This window comes from Drosophila obscura, unplaced genomic scaffold, assembly GCF_018151105.1.
Source record: "Drosophila obscura isolate BZ-5 IFL unplaced genomic scaffold, ASM1815110v1 contig_189, whole genome shotgun sequence".
Taxonomy (NCBI): domain Eukaryota; kingdom Metazoa; phylum Arthropoda; class Insecta; order Diptera; family Drosophilidae; genus Drosophila; species Drosophila obscura.
This window is the reverse complement of record NW_024542777.1, coordinates 1,220,546-1,234,501: the sequence shown is the minus strand read 5'-3', so window position 1 is coordinate 1,234,501 and position 13,956 is coordinate 1,220,546. Positions and strand designations below refer to the sequence as shown.

Genomic DNA, 13,956 nt, shown 5'->3' with positions numbered 1-13,956 from the left:
CGATGGGAGGAAAAGTGGGGGCGAAGAAAAAGTGTTTCGTACAGGATTCGCGAATCCTGAAATCCCTATCCCTCCTCACGGCGCTTTCACGAAACTGAAAAAATGTAAAGAGTAACCAGATGTTAGTGTAACTTTTAGACACGACTCGTGTGCTCTCGCTCTCTCGCGAGAGTTGGAGCCCTCGTGAGAGCGAGACAACTCATGTGTGAGCGCTCACAAGAATTTGTTTTTGGGCAACCCCCCCACCCAACCAACAAACCGACCGACCAACCCGACCGCCATAAAGCATGACTTTTTCGACGTGGGGAGAAAAATTGTTTCAAATTTTGTTGCTGGGAAAATCACACAAAAATAGCGCGCCAACACACGAAAATACCCATTGAATACGGCACAGACACTCGCGCAGCACACACAAACACACGCACACAACACAACACACATATACGTTTATCCACAATTGTACAGTCGAGCCCTGAGCCACGCATTTCGTTTTTTCTCGCCATCTACTCTCCGTTTTTAATGTTTTATAACAAACGTTCGTTTCATCGCATTGCATTGCTAGTGTCTCTTGGTCTTATTTTTGTTAATTTTTTCCCGCTCCCGGAGCGCACACTTTTTTGCTGAAATTATCTTCTCACCGGAGCGCAAAGAAAATCTGCCCGTCTGCAGTTGGTGCTTTCCCCTCTCGTTCACTTCTCACTTCTCCTGACTCTTGATTTTCTATTTCTTTCTGTTCTTTTTAACTGTCCACTCGCCAACTGAAAAACTCGCAATGAGCTCTGCTGAGTAAATCGCTTCGATCGAATTACGTTTTCTGCTCTGTTGCTGCCAGCGCGGCGACTTTTCTGTCCTGTCTCTATACGGGGGAGAAAATATTTTCTGGTCATGCGCTCAATACATGCACACGCTGTGCTGGTGGTGGTGGGTTCCATGGTAGAATTGTTCGTAAGGTGTGGCCGACTCAGCGTGTGTTTCATGATATTAGTGATGTTGCTGGTGCTGTGTCATGATGCAACTATAAATAGTTAGGCCAGCTGAAGAGCGGCATGGACGAACCTTGCCTTGTCATGCCATGGGCTGTGCATCTGTGTGAGCACTGGCTGGCAACGCTCTTGAAGTACAGTTGTCAAACGGCATTGCCAGATGCGAGCGGACTTAAGTGAAACGTTCACTAAAGAAGAGTATTTTTAGGCAGGGAGCGGAGCAAGATAGTAAACAAAACTATAAAAGGTGGTAAATATTAAATAATGGAAATACTGTTTCCCTGCAGCACACAGAAGGCGTGGAAACAGCTGTGCAGCAACAATTTTTTTTGGATACAAATATGAGAATATATGTTGGGGTCAGATTCAGAAATAGTAATGATAAATATATGAACTATTCGTTTCATGATTTACAAAAATAAATAAATAATTTCAATTTTAAATATGAATCCGCCCGCTCTTTAATATCCGATGGATGCCAGAACGCTAAATATCAACAGATCCTGTAAACAATAATAACCACTATCCGAGAGAAAAGCCGGCTCGGCTCGCTCTTACGCCCTCTGCATTCTCTTTTTCTCCTTCCCAATCACCTGTTACTTTTGACATATCTCAGAGATAGCTCTGACCCTATTTTTATATGCAGATCAAGTCCCGCTTAAGAGCAGAGACCGCGTTCCGTTGTTTTGGTTTTCAACGACAGGCAGGCTGTGGAGACACAAGGAGAGGAGAGTCGAGTAGAGTAACATTCAGTACCAGGGAGAGTTCTATCCATTCTGTCCACCTCTCAGAGACCAGAGTTTTGTTTTGTCTCTGAGTGCGCTGAGAAGCAGTAGAATAAGTGAGCACCCACCCGAAAAAAACGCAGCGACAGCAACGGCGCGGCGCGAATACAAGATTACACTTTTCTCTGTTTTGATGCTGTTTGTGGCGAGACCATGAGAAAATGAGAAAGCTGCACCCTGGGCAAAATAACCTTTTTTTTGGCAAGGAGTAAAAAAAAATTATTTTCTAGATCTTTAATTAAGACCTTTAATTAGGAGAAAAATGGATACAATTTTCTTTGGGCGCATAATAAATGTTAGGCATACTAACCGAATTTATGCCAAACAATTCACATTTTGACCACTGTGCGCTGTTTTTAGTGCCTTTAACGTTCCAATCAGCATTTAAAGTGAGCGTATTTTACAGCTGGCAATGCTACGCTGCCAGAGAGGGAGAGCATAGCGAGGAGTGAGTTGTTGGTGTTGGTGCTTGGTTGCGAACAGCATGGAGAGGGAAGTAGAATGAGCGTGTGCAGAGGACAGTGGGCCACATTTGATTCTTAATATGCTTACAAGTTCACATTCTGCTCTGTTCTTGGTGAAATTTGAATAAAGGGCTTTATCTCTCTTTACAATATACAATTCGCATGCAAAAAGGCCTCTGTTATGTTTAACAGAGATTTATCTATAACCAAATCGGGCTGCCAAATTTTTCCGGTCCATTTTAGAGGTTGGTTTAAATAAAAATTATTTATAAAAAGGGCACAAGCTCAATTGCACTGGCAATGGTATCAAATCTATGTCAATGCATCAATAAGTCATCTAACTATTTCCTTATGCAGGAATTCGGCGAGGAATTTGTTGCCTAACTTTCCGTTTTGGAAAATTAAATCGGAATTTTTTTTGCGAAAGTGAAAACCGGAGCCGGGGCCTGAATGTAATTCAAAAAACAAGAATGATACTGGACCCACTGTACGACTGCTCGACGGACTAAAATTCGAACGGCACGCCTTCGGCTGGCCTTCCCCGCAACGCCACGCCACTCCGACCGCTTATCGATGTTGCTGCTTCTATTTAAAACAGAACCAAAAACCAAAAAATAACGAGCCCAAAACATGAAGAATTCAGCACAAATTTGTTGAAAACAAATGCATATGTATATTGCGGTGGCTCCGCCTGAGTGTGTTCGTCTAGGTCTGCATGGGTATTAGTAGTGGGTCATTAAATTATAACCGCAATTGGCAGGCCAACGCATCACTAATTAATTTAACAAAACTCTAGTCTTTGCCTCCTTTCCCACTGAAGCTCCGAACGGAATGGACTGGAACACACCACATCACCCTGGCCTGCATGCCGTAAATGAAGTTAACATGTGCACAGCAACACACTCTTAAACCAGAGACAGGCAGACAGGGCAGTGCTCCTGCTCTTCTCTGCTCTGAGCAAGACAACGAAATGCGGAGAGGAGAGGTTAGAGAGTGAGAGGAGAGAGTTATCTGTTGCCACTCACTTTACTTGCTGGGATTGCACCAGGCCACCGTTTGATAGGTTATTCCTTCACCTCTCTTCTCATAAGCAAACATGCAGCTCTTGTTCACAATCACCGAGAGACGGACCTTGGCAATCCAGTCCAAAGGCCTTATCAGTGAGGTATTCTGTACAATCACGATGTGCGAGGCATGGTAGATAAGGGGATCTCCGGGATAGACTAGAAAATCTGCGCCAAATGCTTCGCCAGAAGTTACGAACTTGCCCCGCAGCCAGAGGTCCCGAAATATTCGGTACCTGATGCAACCGGTGTCCACAAGTGGTCCAGGAACGATTTGCGCAGCTGTTGCAAACGAATTAGTAGTTACAGGACTTAAGATCTTTGGACAAAACCTACTGTGCTTGCTTAGGTGTTCGCAGGGAACTTCCACCAGGGCATTCTGTAGATCGAACTTGAAATTGTCTGCCACTTCCTTAAGCACATCGTCACCGACTAAGGCAGCAGCTGCGGGGTGGAATTGGGGATGGAATACAGATACATATACTAGTTCGTACAACTACCTTTTGTAGCCAGACCCTGCTTTAACAACTTGTTGCGCTTTCCAAGCAGAATCTTTTCCATATAACGCTCGGTCTCTCGTAGTTTCTCCGCCTTCAGGGCATCCGCCTGACCCTCCAAACGCTCATCAAGGTCGGATCTATATTCAGTCAGCTCTTTTGGCGTAGGAGATGCACTGAATGCTTTCGATTTGTTGACCAGCAGAGCTAAGCCCTCGTCCAGGATCAATTGTGTCTCGAATTTCGTCAATTCTACGGGAAGAGCTGTAAAGAAGAGTGTGTCTGTTCAAATGCAATGTTTGTATGGAAACACAAAGTAATGCCCACTGGACTGATCTGGGCACCAGCCTTTGGTGTTGGCCGTGCCCACGAGTGCACCCATTAGTCGATGCTTGGTTCGCAGCTCCATGTAATCTAAGAAATTGCGGGATGTAAGTTGGTTGCCATGATGTGTGAGCTGTATTTCTGCTTACCGTCCACACTGAAAACATAGCCAGTTCCGTTTAATAGAGTTAAATACATTTTTTCACGCAATTTTATTATTATGCCTGTTTACACTACTGTTGGGCTATTAAGTTATTGCGTTTTTACAGTTCTTGCAGTTTTTTTTTACATAGGTTTAGCATAGGAGCGTAGTGGTGGCAAAAAGTTGAGTTATGGTTGCGTTTCAGCTGCGTTTGTTCGATTTTCCGATCAATCCTGTTCGCCTATCGTGTGAACTATCACCACCAGCAATAACAAAAAACATATGTTGTTTAAAATGGAGGGAAGTTCAAATATTCCATTTTCCATTCCTTCAGAATACCAATATTTAACCAATATTATCATTAGATACGAGTAAGTGATATGTCCAAAATTATTAGCACACATTATTTCCCTTATTTTTTGGCTATAATAACTTTTTAGAAGTGAACTGGCCAAGGTTTGACCTTCAGGTGGCAGCCCATCGACATGGGAGCATTTCGAGAAGATCGCTTATATATTGCAATCTTCAAAATCCCTCGATGCATGAATAATTTAAATAATGAATACGTAGGATTAAATAAATACTTTCTTTGCAGACTTTAACATGTTCGATATGGTATTCGACCCCGAAACTTCGGATAAATCGGACATAAACAGTGCCTCGATGAGTGACTACTCAACGAAGGTGCCTTCTGAACCCAAGCCAAAGCGTCGTCGTGTCGACCACATCGAAAAAATAGTGGAAATAGAAGAAAAGAAGCTTAAAGTGATGAAAAATATGGCAGATGAAGCTGCCGAATTTTATACTAGAGTTTTTGAGCTCTTTAAAAAAAATAATTGAACTTTTCCTTTTAGTTTTTATTCATAAGTATTCATAAAGTGTACCGCTAAAGCGTGCCGTATAGATTCCGCCCTTATATTGGAATTTCCAACCCATTATTTATTTAAAGGTTGCTCGTTGTTGGTCTCTGCTTCGCGCTGCCAGTTTTCAGAAAGTGGACAGTTCTGCATTATGCAAAAATTTTGGAGAATACAGCAACAGGCAATCCTCCTGAAAGGAGCCTTAAGGTGGCCGAAGTCATTTTCAACCACACGGCTCGCCTTGGACAAATTATAATTAAATGTTATCTGTTCTGGAGTAGCCTCCACTGAAAACGGATACGGCTTCATTACATTCTTGGCGAACTTAAATGCCGAATCTCCTATAATTATAATTAGCACTGGCACTTCCACAGCACTCATCGTTCTGGAATTTTCCTCGGGTAGATTCGACTCAACCAAACAATTTCAACAAGCCGCCGCTCCAATTTTTAAATTAAAAAAAAAAAAGTTGATATTCCTTTGCTTCCTTTGAAAATAAAGAAATCTAATATCATTACAAATAACAAAAACCGCACGAATTTCTAAAAGATTTCAAAATATCAGCGAGGGCTTGCTAGCACGTATCTATTATTATGTACAAAAAACAATAAATATATTCATTTTTTAATTGTAAAAATAAATTAATAATGTTATAAATATTTTATACTGTATATATATATATTTATAATTATATGAAATTTCTCCCATTTAAAATAAAATTTCCAATTCGATTTTTCCCAATTCCAAACGGTATTGGAATTATAAAAATCCAACTGGAGCTAATTTTATAACGCAAAAATGGGTAAAATGGCTCTAAACTAGAGAAGGGCTTCGTTATGGCGATATCGACACTGTATCGATACAGAAATGAAAAAATATCAGGCAGGCACCAATATTTGGCGAGGCTGGATTCGATGTTTCTTTCTTTCTTTCTAGAGGTGTCAAACCATCGAGAGCACTATCGATAGTATCGAGCAACAGTTGTTGCGCTTTTAATATGTTTGGATTGGATTTTATCCTAGATTGACATGTTTTTCACCTATTAATGCATATGTTTTGTGTTTTATAAATACATTTATCCCGGTTCTGATACCTATTATTGGTAGTAGGAACCCTATTATGGTACCCGTGAGCTGCAAAATTTCGTTAATATCTTTAAAACAGAGACTGAGTAGTTTCTGCATTAATTGGAGCCTAAGATTACAAACATTATCTCTATTCGGTAATATCCATTTTTCCAAGGTATGAAGATTGTGGCTCATTCCGTGCCAAAGTTGCAGAACAATGCTGCCTATTCATTTCCCCATGTTTCTGAACAATGTCTTGATTTTAATGAACAATACCTTAAACGATGCCTAATTAATGCGTCTATCAAAAACTAAAAATGCATGCCAAGAATTATTTTTTTTTCTACTTTTCCCGAGTTTTTAAAGTCAAAATTTAGCTGCATTTGTCAGCTTTTCAAAGTTCTTTGCTACCAGATATAATATTATTAAGTTATGTGAAAAATAGAAGCACTACCTCTGAAAAAAACCATGATAAAGATTTTAAAAATTCTTAAAAAAAAAATTAAACTTTCAAAATAAACCATAATTCGCTAAAAAAAAATGTTAAACCCCAAAATTTATAAGAAAAAGTCATTTTGGGCCACAGCCTAAATGTCGTGTTGACTAGTGTAATCAGCACCAACAATAAAAAATGGTTGAAATTTTGGTACAGTTTCAGTATTTATTAGTAAAAGGGAATTATTTTCATTTTAAGCCAATTAGTTGAGGAGACAACCCGTCGGAAAATGTCGCGTGCGTCAAAAATTAGCCTTAGATAGGATACCTTTTAGCCTTTGGAATGTCAACAGCTACAAGCTGGAGAGATTCGGAGAATTTCTACCTCCACGGGCAATTTTTACTATTATTTTAAGCTACTACTTGCTTAAATTTTACATGTATTTGATAAACAATTGTTTGGTTAAAAAATGAGCCAAACGAAGCACATTCTAGCGTTCCTATTTTTAGAAAACTTTATTTTTGTGATCAGAGAAAGTTAGGTATTAAAGTGAGATCTTGTTAAATTTGAGAATCGTACATTTATATTTATCTTGGGAGTCCGCCAGATTCATTTGGCCAGACGGCCTATCATCAATAATAATATTTTCTTTTTGTACCCAAAAATACTTTTCGATATAAAAAGTGCCGAATATTTTTCTTCACAAGTCCGCCGAGTACCAAAAAAATATCCATTGATACTTTTTTAAATCAGATCATTAATAATAACGAAGAAGATTCATTGTTGCGACGTTCCATGCGGTTCCCGTTAGGAACATGCAGCCCACACCACGAAAAGAGGGGAAAGTCACCACTAAAGCGCTCTTTTCACCTCGAAAAAGAGAACAAATTTTGAAAACCACCACGATTTGAGAGCGAATAATATCGATATTTTTATACGATAAATGGAGTTTGGCGGTCATTTGTGAAAAGTATCTTAATGTATTGAATAATAAATATTTGATTTGATTTGTTTTGTCGGTGCTTACCAGTGTGACTGAAACCTCAGAAATATAATAAAATATACCTTCTCATTTTCAAAATATACCGAGGGAAAAACGAACTTAACCCACCAATCCCCATTCTACTTAAACATTTAAAATATTACTGTTTGTAAATAACAGTGATCGTTTCTGTCTTCTTTTTTGCTGTTAACAGAGCTTAGTGAACGGTACTTTAAAGGAAAAATAAAATCCAGGCTGTACCAGCAAAGGAAGACTTTCAAACCAAAAAGTACAACAAAAACTGTTTCGTATTCAAGTGACCTGAAGTGTATGTAGGAGATGTGTAGTTTCCGTGTAGTTACCATGTAACAAATTACATTAAGTGGACATTTTTCTTGACCTTTGCTATTTAAGCCCTATTTAATAAACAATCCAATAAAAGAGAGTCTTAGAAATTAACCAATCTTGTAGAGAAATTCATTCAGCAACCGGATAAAACTATATGTTAAGTGCTGAGAGTTCTAGCTTGCTAGTAATATGAAACCGAATATCAATATCGAGGAAATATCAATGCAATGACGGATGGCAGCGCTGCCATTTTTCCATGTTGCCAATCGGCATCTTTCGAGCAGCTGCTCGCCTGTTGTTTTTTTGTGCTCTGCTCTTAACTTTTTGTGCGTTATTAACAAATTTCCCCGCCTCGCCGTGTTAATAACGATTAAACAATCCTGCGTGTGGCAACAATTGTAGCATTTACATAATACATAAATACATTACATTTACATAAAAGCGATGCAAAGCCAAACCTGAGCGAAAACGTATGGCGAAAAAATATGTAAAGGGGAAGGGTCAGAGAGGCCAAAGAGGAGAGGCAACTACACCCATCGCACAAAAAAAGCAAAACTACGTTCAATCTGTTCCTATTTAATGTTTACTAGTTTGCCTGTTTGTTCACCAATTAAATGTGAGTGTGCTGATGTGCTTGGGTATTTGGTTAATTTCCAAAAAGTGGCAGCTTGATGATCGGGGGAATGCTAATGTTCACACCTTGTCCCAAAAGGTGGGGCATGACGGCCCGATACCCTTTCTGAAACTATATCCACTCCCACCCCCATGTGGCCCCACCAATATGTGGTAGACCAATTAATACCCTACATATATGTACATAAATACAAACACTTATATATGAGCCTGACCGGGCAAGAACAAGCCTTAAGCCATCCTCCATCTTCCTTCCAGCATTCCCACCGATCGAATTCCTGCAACAAGGACAACGCCTTTGCACTCAGGGCTTTTGCTCATGTAAGTAGATTGTCATTGTCTTGAGTGCGTATTATATAACGAATTATTATTATTTTATTCGCTCTCCTATCGGCCAGGCCATGTGGCGAGAATTGCGACAGCTGCCGCCACCGCCATCGTTAATCCAGCGGCTGGGGTAAGGCAGAAGCAGGGAAACAGAAACGGCAACAGAAACAGCAACAGAAGGCTGTTAAACGTGGCGACCTTCGTACACAACCCACAACCCAGACTCTTTCCTCAACCAAAAAGCCCTACCCATCTAAAGCTGTTTTTGTTGCAGTGCCTGCATTAGTCATCGGAGGAACGAGGAGAATGACAGCCGACCCAAGGGAACAGCGACACAACGAGCCCCAAGCGGAAGCAAAGCAGCCATCAAACAAACAGTTGGCTAATTAATATAATAGCCAGAGGCAAAGGCAACGGCAAAGAAAGAACGTATCCACTGGACGAAATGTTCAAGATTAGGCAGAGGAATTGTATGCTGATTGTGACGGCCCTCGTGCTGGCGCCCTGCATTGTGATATTGATGGTGATGGCACCAGAACTATCCACCGAACAGTCGCTAACACAGCGGGTGGCCGAGTGCCATATGCGGCTGCAGTACCTGGAGTCCATGTACAGAGCCAGACAGGAGGACGTTGCCCTGCTCTCCCAGTACTTGGGCCAGCTGCAGTCGGGAAACGGGAGCGCGGCGAGTTCCCCGCCGCCACTGCCAGTGGCCAATCTGCTTGAAGGCCTCAGTCCCGAGGCAAGACAGCTGTTGAGGAATGCCTCACACGTAGCGAAAGGTGGGGGATGGAATGGTACGATGACCAGGGCCCAGAATATACGGCTGCCCAACGCCTACCACTTTCTGCCTCATCTCCTGGATGATGCGGGCTCCCTACGTCCAGCCTACCTGCAGAGCAAAGGCCGCACCGATGTCAGCATCGTTCTGGGGGTCCCCACAGTGCACCGGGAGAAGCAGTCCTATCTTCTGGGCACCCTGCACAACCTGATAGAGAACATGAACGAGGAGGAACAGAACGAGACGCTCATCATTGTGTACATCGGCGAGACGGACCTCGAGGCAGTGCAGCTCATAGCCCGGCAGATCGAGACCAGGTTCGAGCAGCAAGTGGAAAGCGGACTGATCGATATCATTGCGCCGGCGCCCAGCTATTATCCAAACTTTGAGCGGCTGCGCATCACGCTGAACGATCCGCTGGAGCGGGTGAAGTGGCGCAGCAAACAGAACCTAGACTTTGCCTACCTGATGGCATATGCCCACTCGAAGGGCACCTTCTATGTGCAACTGGAAGATGACATCCTGACCAAGCGCCAGTTCATAACGACCATGAAAAAGTTCGCATTAATCAAGAGCGCGCTGACCAAGCCGGATCAGCCGGCCTGGTTTGTCCTGGACTTTTGCCAACTCGGTTTTATTGGCAAAATGTTCAAGAGCGCCGAGCTGCCCTACCTGATTACCTACTTCCAGATGTTCTACAACGACAAGCCCGTCGACTGGCTGCTCACATACTTTATTGAGTCGAAGGTCTGCCGCACGGACAAGGACCAGAAGCACTGCAACCAGGAGAAGGCCAAGTACTGGCAGCACTTCCGTAAGTCGTTGTTCCAGCACATTGGCACCAGCTCCTCGTTGAAAGGAAAGGTCCAGAAGCTGAAGGACAAGCAGTTTGGCAGCAAGGTGCCCCAATACTATGCCCACACCCACAACCCTCCAGCGCTGGTCAAGTCCAACATTGCTCCGTACAAGAACTATCTGCTGAAGCGTGCCTATCGCGGGGAGTCCTACTTCTGGGGACTGCTGCCCCAGCCTGGCGACCTAGTGCAGTTTGTCTTTGAGCAGCCCACGCTCCTGCGAAGATACCTCTTCCGCAGCGGCAACTCCGAGCACCCCTCGGACCGGTTCTACAACACCACCGTGGAGCTGCTGCCGGCGGACACCCTAAGCGAGAACTCGTCCGTGTGGAGCAACTACAACACCACCACCGATGGTTACTTGGTAGTGGGCTCCTTTGATCACTTGGGCGTTGCCGAGGGCCTGCTGGACCCCAAGATCGGGGCCATCAAAGAGCTGCGTCTGCATGTCCACTCCGACAGTGAGAACTGGGCCCTGCTCAGCGAAATTGAGCTTCAGGAACTGAACAGTGATGGCCGGTCGGAGGCGAATCTGGCCAAGCCGCGATTCGTGACGGGCAGCTGATTGCTGCATCGCCACAGGCAGCGACAGGACGTAGAGGATTAGCCGCTTCTGCTCCTGCTCTTGCTCCTGCTTATACCCCTAGTCCTCCTCCATAATTGTCTATATCTGTATATCTGTGTGTATATTTTTCGAATGATACTTTTACCCTCGATTATCTAAATGTGTAAATAATCTCCAAGCATGTAACGCTCTCTCACTCTCTCTCTAAACTGTAAGCAGTCAACGGAGTAGCAGGACTTGTGTCGGCCTGCAGGCTCTCTCCAGCATCCCCAGAACCAATTTGTGAGTGTGGCACGAATGTCCCGAGCTTGCAGTCCTGCAATGGGTCCCCATCCCCTCTCTCATTGTATTCCTACATTGTATTGTACATCCAAATGGATTCTATATGCTTCAAGTGCCCCTTACAATTGTTCATGCGTTCATACTCATAGCTGAAGCGGTTCCCTTCAATTCCTATGTTACTCGAATATTAACTTATGGTTTATTCTGTTTTAGTTGTAAGTGTTAACTTGATTTTACATACATATTGGCAGATGCAAAAGAGACCATTCCATTTTGCTTTTTTCCCCATTTGCCGAATCTTATAAGTGATTTTATTGCTGGCATCGATCAAATTGAGTATTTATTGTTATATACATAGTTTCTGGCTTTCAAGAACTTCATTGGGCAAGTAGACTCACTCAGCTGTAGACCGCCATAACCGACATACCCACATAAATATCCATATGTATGTATGCATAGACCTAATTAATAACACAATGAAACGTTTTTCTAGCATTGTTGCTTTTTTACTGTGATTTGTTAATAATTTTTGCATACAAATGAACAAAACTTAACAACTAAATTATACATACTTACATACATAAATATATACACACATTAATATTTAACGAACGCTGATTAGAAATTGTAAAAGCGAAAATTCCAAAAATATTTAAGAAACGAAAACTTATACAAACGAAATTGGTTTAATCGAATTGGAAATGCCAAATTTTTTGATAGAATATAAAAATGGAAAGAAATAACAAGAATGATAAATATTTCAACTTAGTTCCTGTTGAGTAACGAGAATTGTTATATATAGCAGCAAATAAAAAACTATGTTAAACACTTTGTTCGGGTGCCTCAGGCCCTGGAATTGTCTATTTTCGAAATATATGTATGTATGTGTAACTTTCCCCAAAACTAATTTCGAACGCTGCTATATATGATATAACAAATAATTTAGACTGCTTTCGATAATAATTTACAGCACTTGCGCTCCTCATATTCTCGAACAATTCATTTTGCCAAATCCCAATTAGCAAGCTACAATAATAGTTGATAGTGGAATTCAAGTGGATGTTGATCGATTTGAATATGAATTTTACATTAGCTGGCATTATACGAATAGTACGCCCCCGCCCTCCAACACACACACACACACACAACATCGAGAAACCCAAGCCGTTGAAAACAACTCAAAACCTAATTGAAACAGTCTGTTTGTTTGTTTCAACAAATGAACAACAAAATATGCGTGTAATTGTGTATAAGCTTAATAAATAATTCAAGTATTTCAGAAAAGGAAGTCATTTCTTTTTTATTTCGGGTATAGATTAGAAAACGAGCGGAAATGTTGTGAGCTTCAAATTTTATTCAGTATAAAGGCATTTTCGACAAAAGATAAAATTATATGAAAAATTGCATTATTGAAAAAACAATGTTCGTTTTGAATAGTAACGAATAGTAAGTAGATCGTTATTTCAGTATGTTAGACAGCATTTTTCTGCTAACACTGGGGCTGTGTTATGAATCTGTGCGTCTTACCGGAGACGCAGTTTTTTGTGGTGTCAAAAAGTTGCGTTCGATTATTTCTGCTCTGTACAGAACATTTTTGCAGATCAAAAATCAATTTTTAGCATGGCTAGGGCTGATGGGAACATTTACATAACATCCTTAAAACAAATACTTTAAACTAGCTGTATCATTAAATAACACATTATTGTGGAGCTCTGTGGCATCTTCCGACGCAGTTGAAGAAGAACCCTCCCGTATGGCGTTTGAGAAGGAGGATTCCAGGACGAAGCGAACTCCAACTCGGCTAGTTGCGCAGACCGTGGACTTGAACAATTTCTGCGCAGCACAATTTGCCGTAATTGGCCAAGATAACGATGGTTGTCGATGGCAGTACATTTTCCGAGATTGTCTTCAAATTAATTTTGCGTTCTTACGATGTCTGAGTAGGGGGTCGGGTCGGCAAACAGTGTCCTCTCCTGCAACTGAAACGGCATTTAAGATCTGCAATGGTGCGTTCGATAATATTTCGTGCTCCCCCCGGATTAGTAAGTTTTATGTTAAGCCTGTGCTGTTGGTTGCCTATCACTGCGCTTTAATAGGGAGTCAAGTAAACAAAACTCTCTAGAGCGTGAGGGCTGAGTTGAGTTGTATTATTGGAGATGATATCCATGTAATAGTTGCAATCCTAATTAACGAATAATGTTTCAACGTATCAAAATATACTTGCTACACTAAAGAGTTTACTAATTACCATGTCATTAATGCTATAATAATATCCTTTTCTGTTAGGGAATACAGAATATTTTTGTACATTTTACATTTCCCATTTAAATGATCATGAATCTGTCCGTCAAAGAAATAAATTAGTGTAGAATCACTGCTACTTTCAAATGGGATTGCACATTCTCCAAATGAAAGGATATTTGTCGATCCGAAAACACTTAACGAACCTGAAAATTTAATTTTCAATTTGCCGTGCATGCTGCATGCTATTCACCGTACGTCAGACATGTTAAATACGAGTACACATCCCTATAAGTATGCACATACAGGTATATATATATA

At 41.5% G+C, this 13,956-nt stretch overlaps 2 protein-coding genes across 4 annotated transcripts; one reads left to right on the top strand and one right to left on the bottom strand.

Annotated features, from left to right (window-relative positions):
- Window positions 1-4: 4 nt before the first annotated feature.
- LOC111066775 (tRNA-splicing endonuclease subunit Sen34) lies at window positions 5-4,450 on the bottom strand. Of its 2 annotated transcripts, none has more exons than XM_022355624.2 (6): window positions 4,267-4,432; window positions 4,121-4,207; window positions 3,797-4,057; window positions 3,633-3,740; window positions 3,258-3,578; window positions 5-94 (listed from the first exon to the last, which is right to left on the bottom strand). In XM_022355624.2, exons 1-5 carry the CDS (start codon window positions 4,313-4,315, stop codon window positions 3,259-3,261), a joined length of 825 nt encoding a protein of 274 aa, XP_022211316.1. In that variant the 5' UTR covers window positions 4,316-4,432; the 3' UTR covers window positions 5-94; window position 3,258. The 2 variants fall into 2 exon arrangements, with proteins under 2 accessions (XP_022211316.1, XP_022211317.1); XM_022355625.2 differs by lacking the exon at window positions 5-94 and adding an exon at window positions 2,853-3,185 and having other exon boundaries at window positions 4,267-4,450.
- Window positions 4,451-8,220: 3,770 nt separating this feature from the next.
- Window positions 8,221-12,682, top strand: LOC111066704 (alpha-1,3-mannosyl-glycoprotein 4-beta-N-acetylglucosaminyltransferase B). 2 transcript variants are annotated; one of them, XM_022355510.2, is made up of 4 exons: window positions 8,221-8,568; window positions 8,844-8,906; window positions 8,984-9,042; window positions 9,187-12,682. In XM_022355510.2, the coding sequence occupies exon 4, from the start codon at window positions 9,358-9,360 to the stop codon at window positions 11,110-11,112; it is 1,755 nt and encodes a 584-aa protein (XP_022211202.1). In that variant the 5' UTR covers window positions 8,221-8,568; window positions 8,844-8,906; window positions 8,984-9,042; window positions 9,187-9,357; the 3' UTR covers window positions 11,113-12,682. The 2 variants fall into 2 exon arrangements, with proteins under 2 accessions (XP_022211202.1, XP_022211201.1); XM_022355509.2 differs by having other exon boundaries at window positions 8,984-12,682.
- The last annotated feature ends 1,274 nt before the right edge of the window (window positions 12,683-13,956 follow it).

Excerpts from the sequence above, each read along its gene's own strand:
- LOC111066704 (XM_022355510.2), top strand. The coding sequence starts at position 9,358 with ATGTTCAAGATTAGGCAGAGGAATTGTATGCTGATTGTGACGGCCCTC.
- LOC111066775 (XM_022355625.2), bottom strand. The coding sequence starts at position 4,315 with ATGTATTTAACTCTATTAAACGGAACTGGCTATGTTTTCAGTGTGGAC. Across the intron at positions 4,058-4,120 it reads CTGGTGCCCAGATCAGTCCA|CTCTTCCCGTAGAATTGACG; the intron begins GTGGGCATTACT and ends TCTTCTTTACAG. Across the intron at positions 3,741-3,796 it reads GCAGGGTCTGGCTACAAAAG|CTGCTGCCTTAGTCGGTGAC; the intron begins GTAGTTGTACGA and ends TCCACCCCGCAG.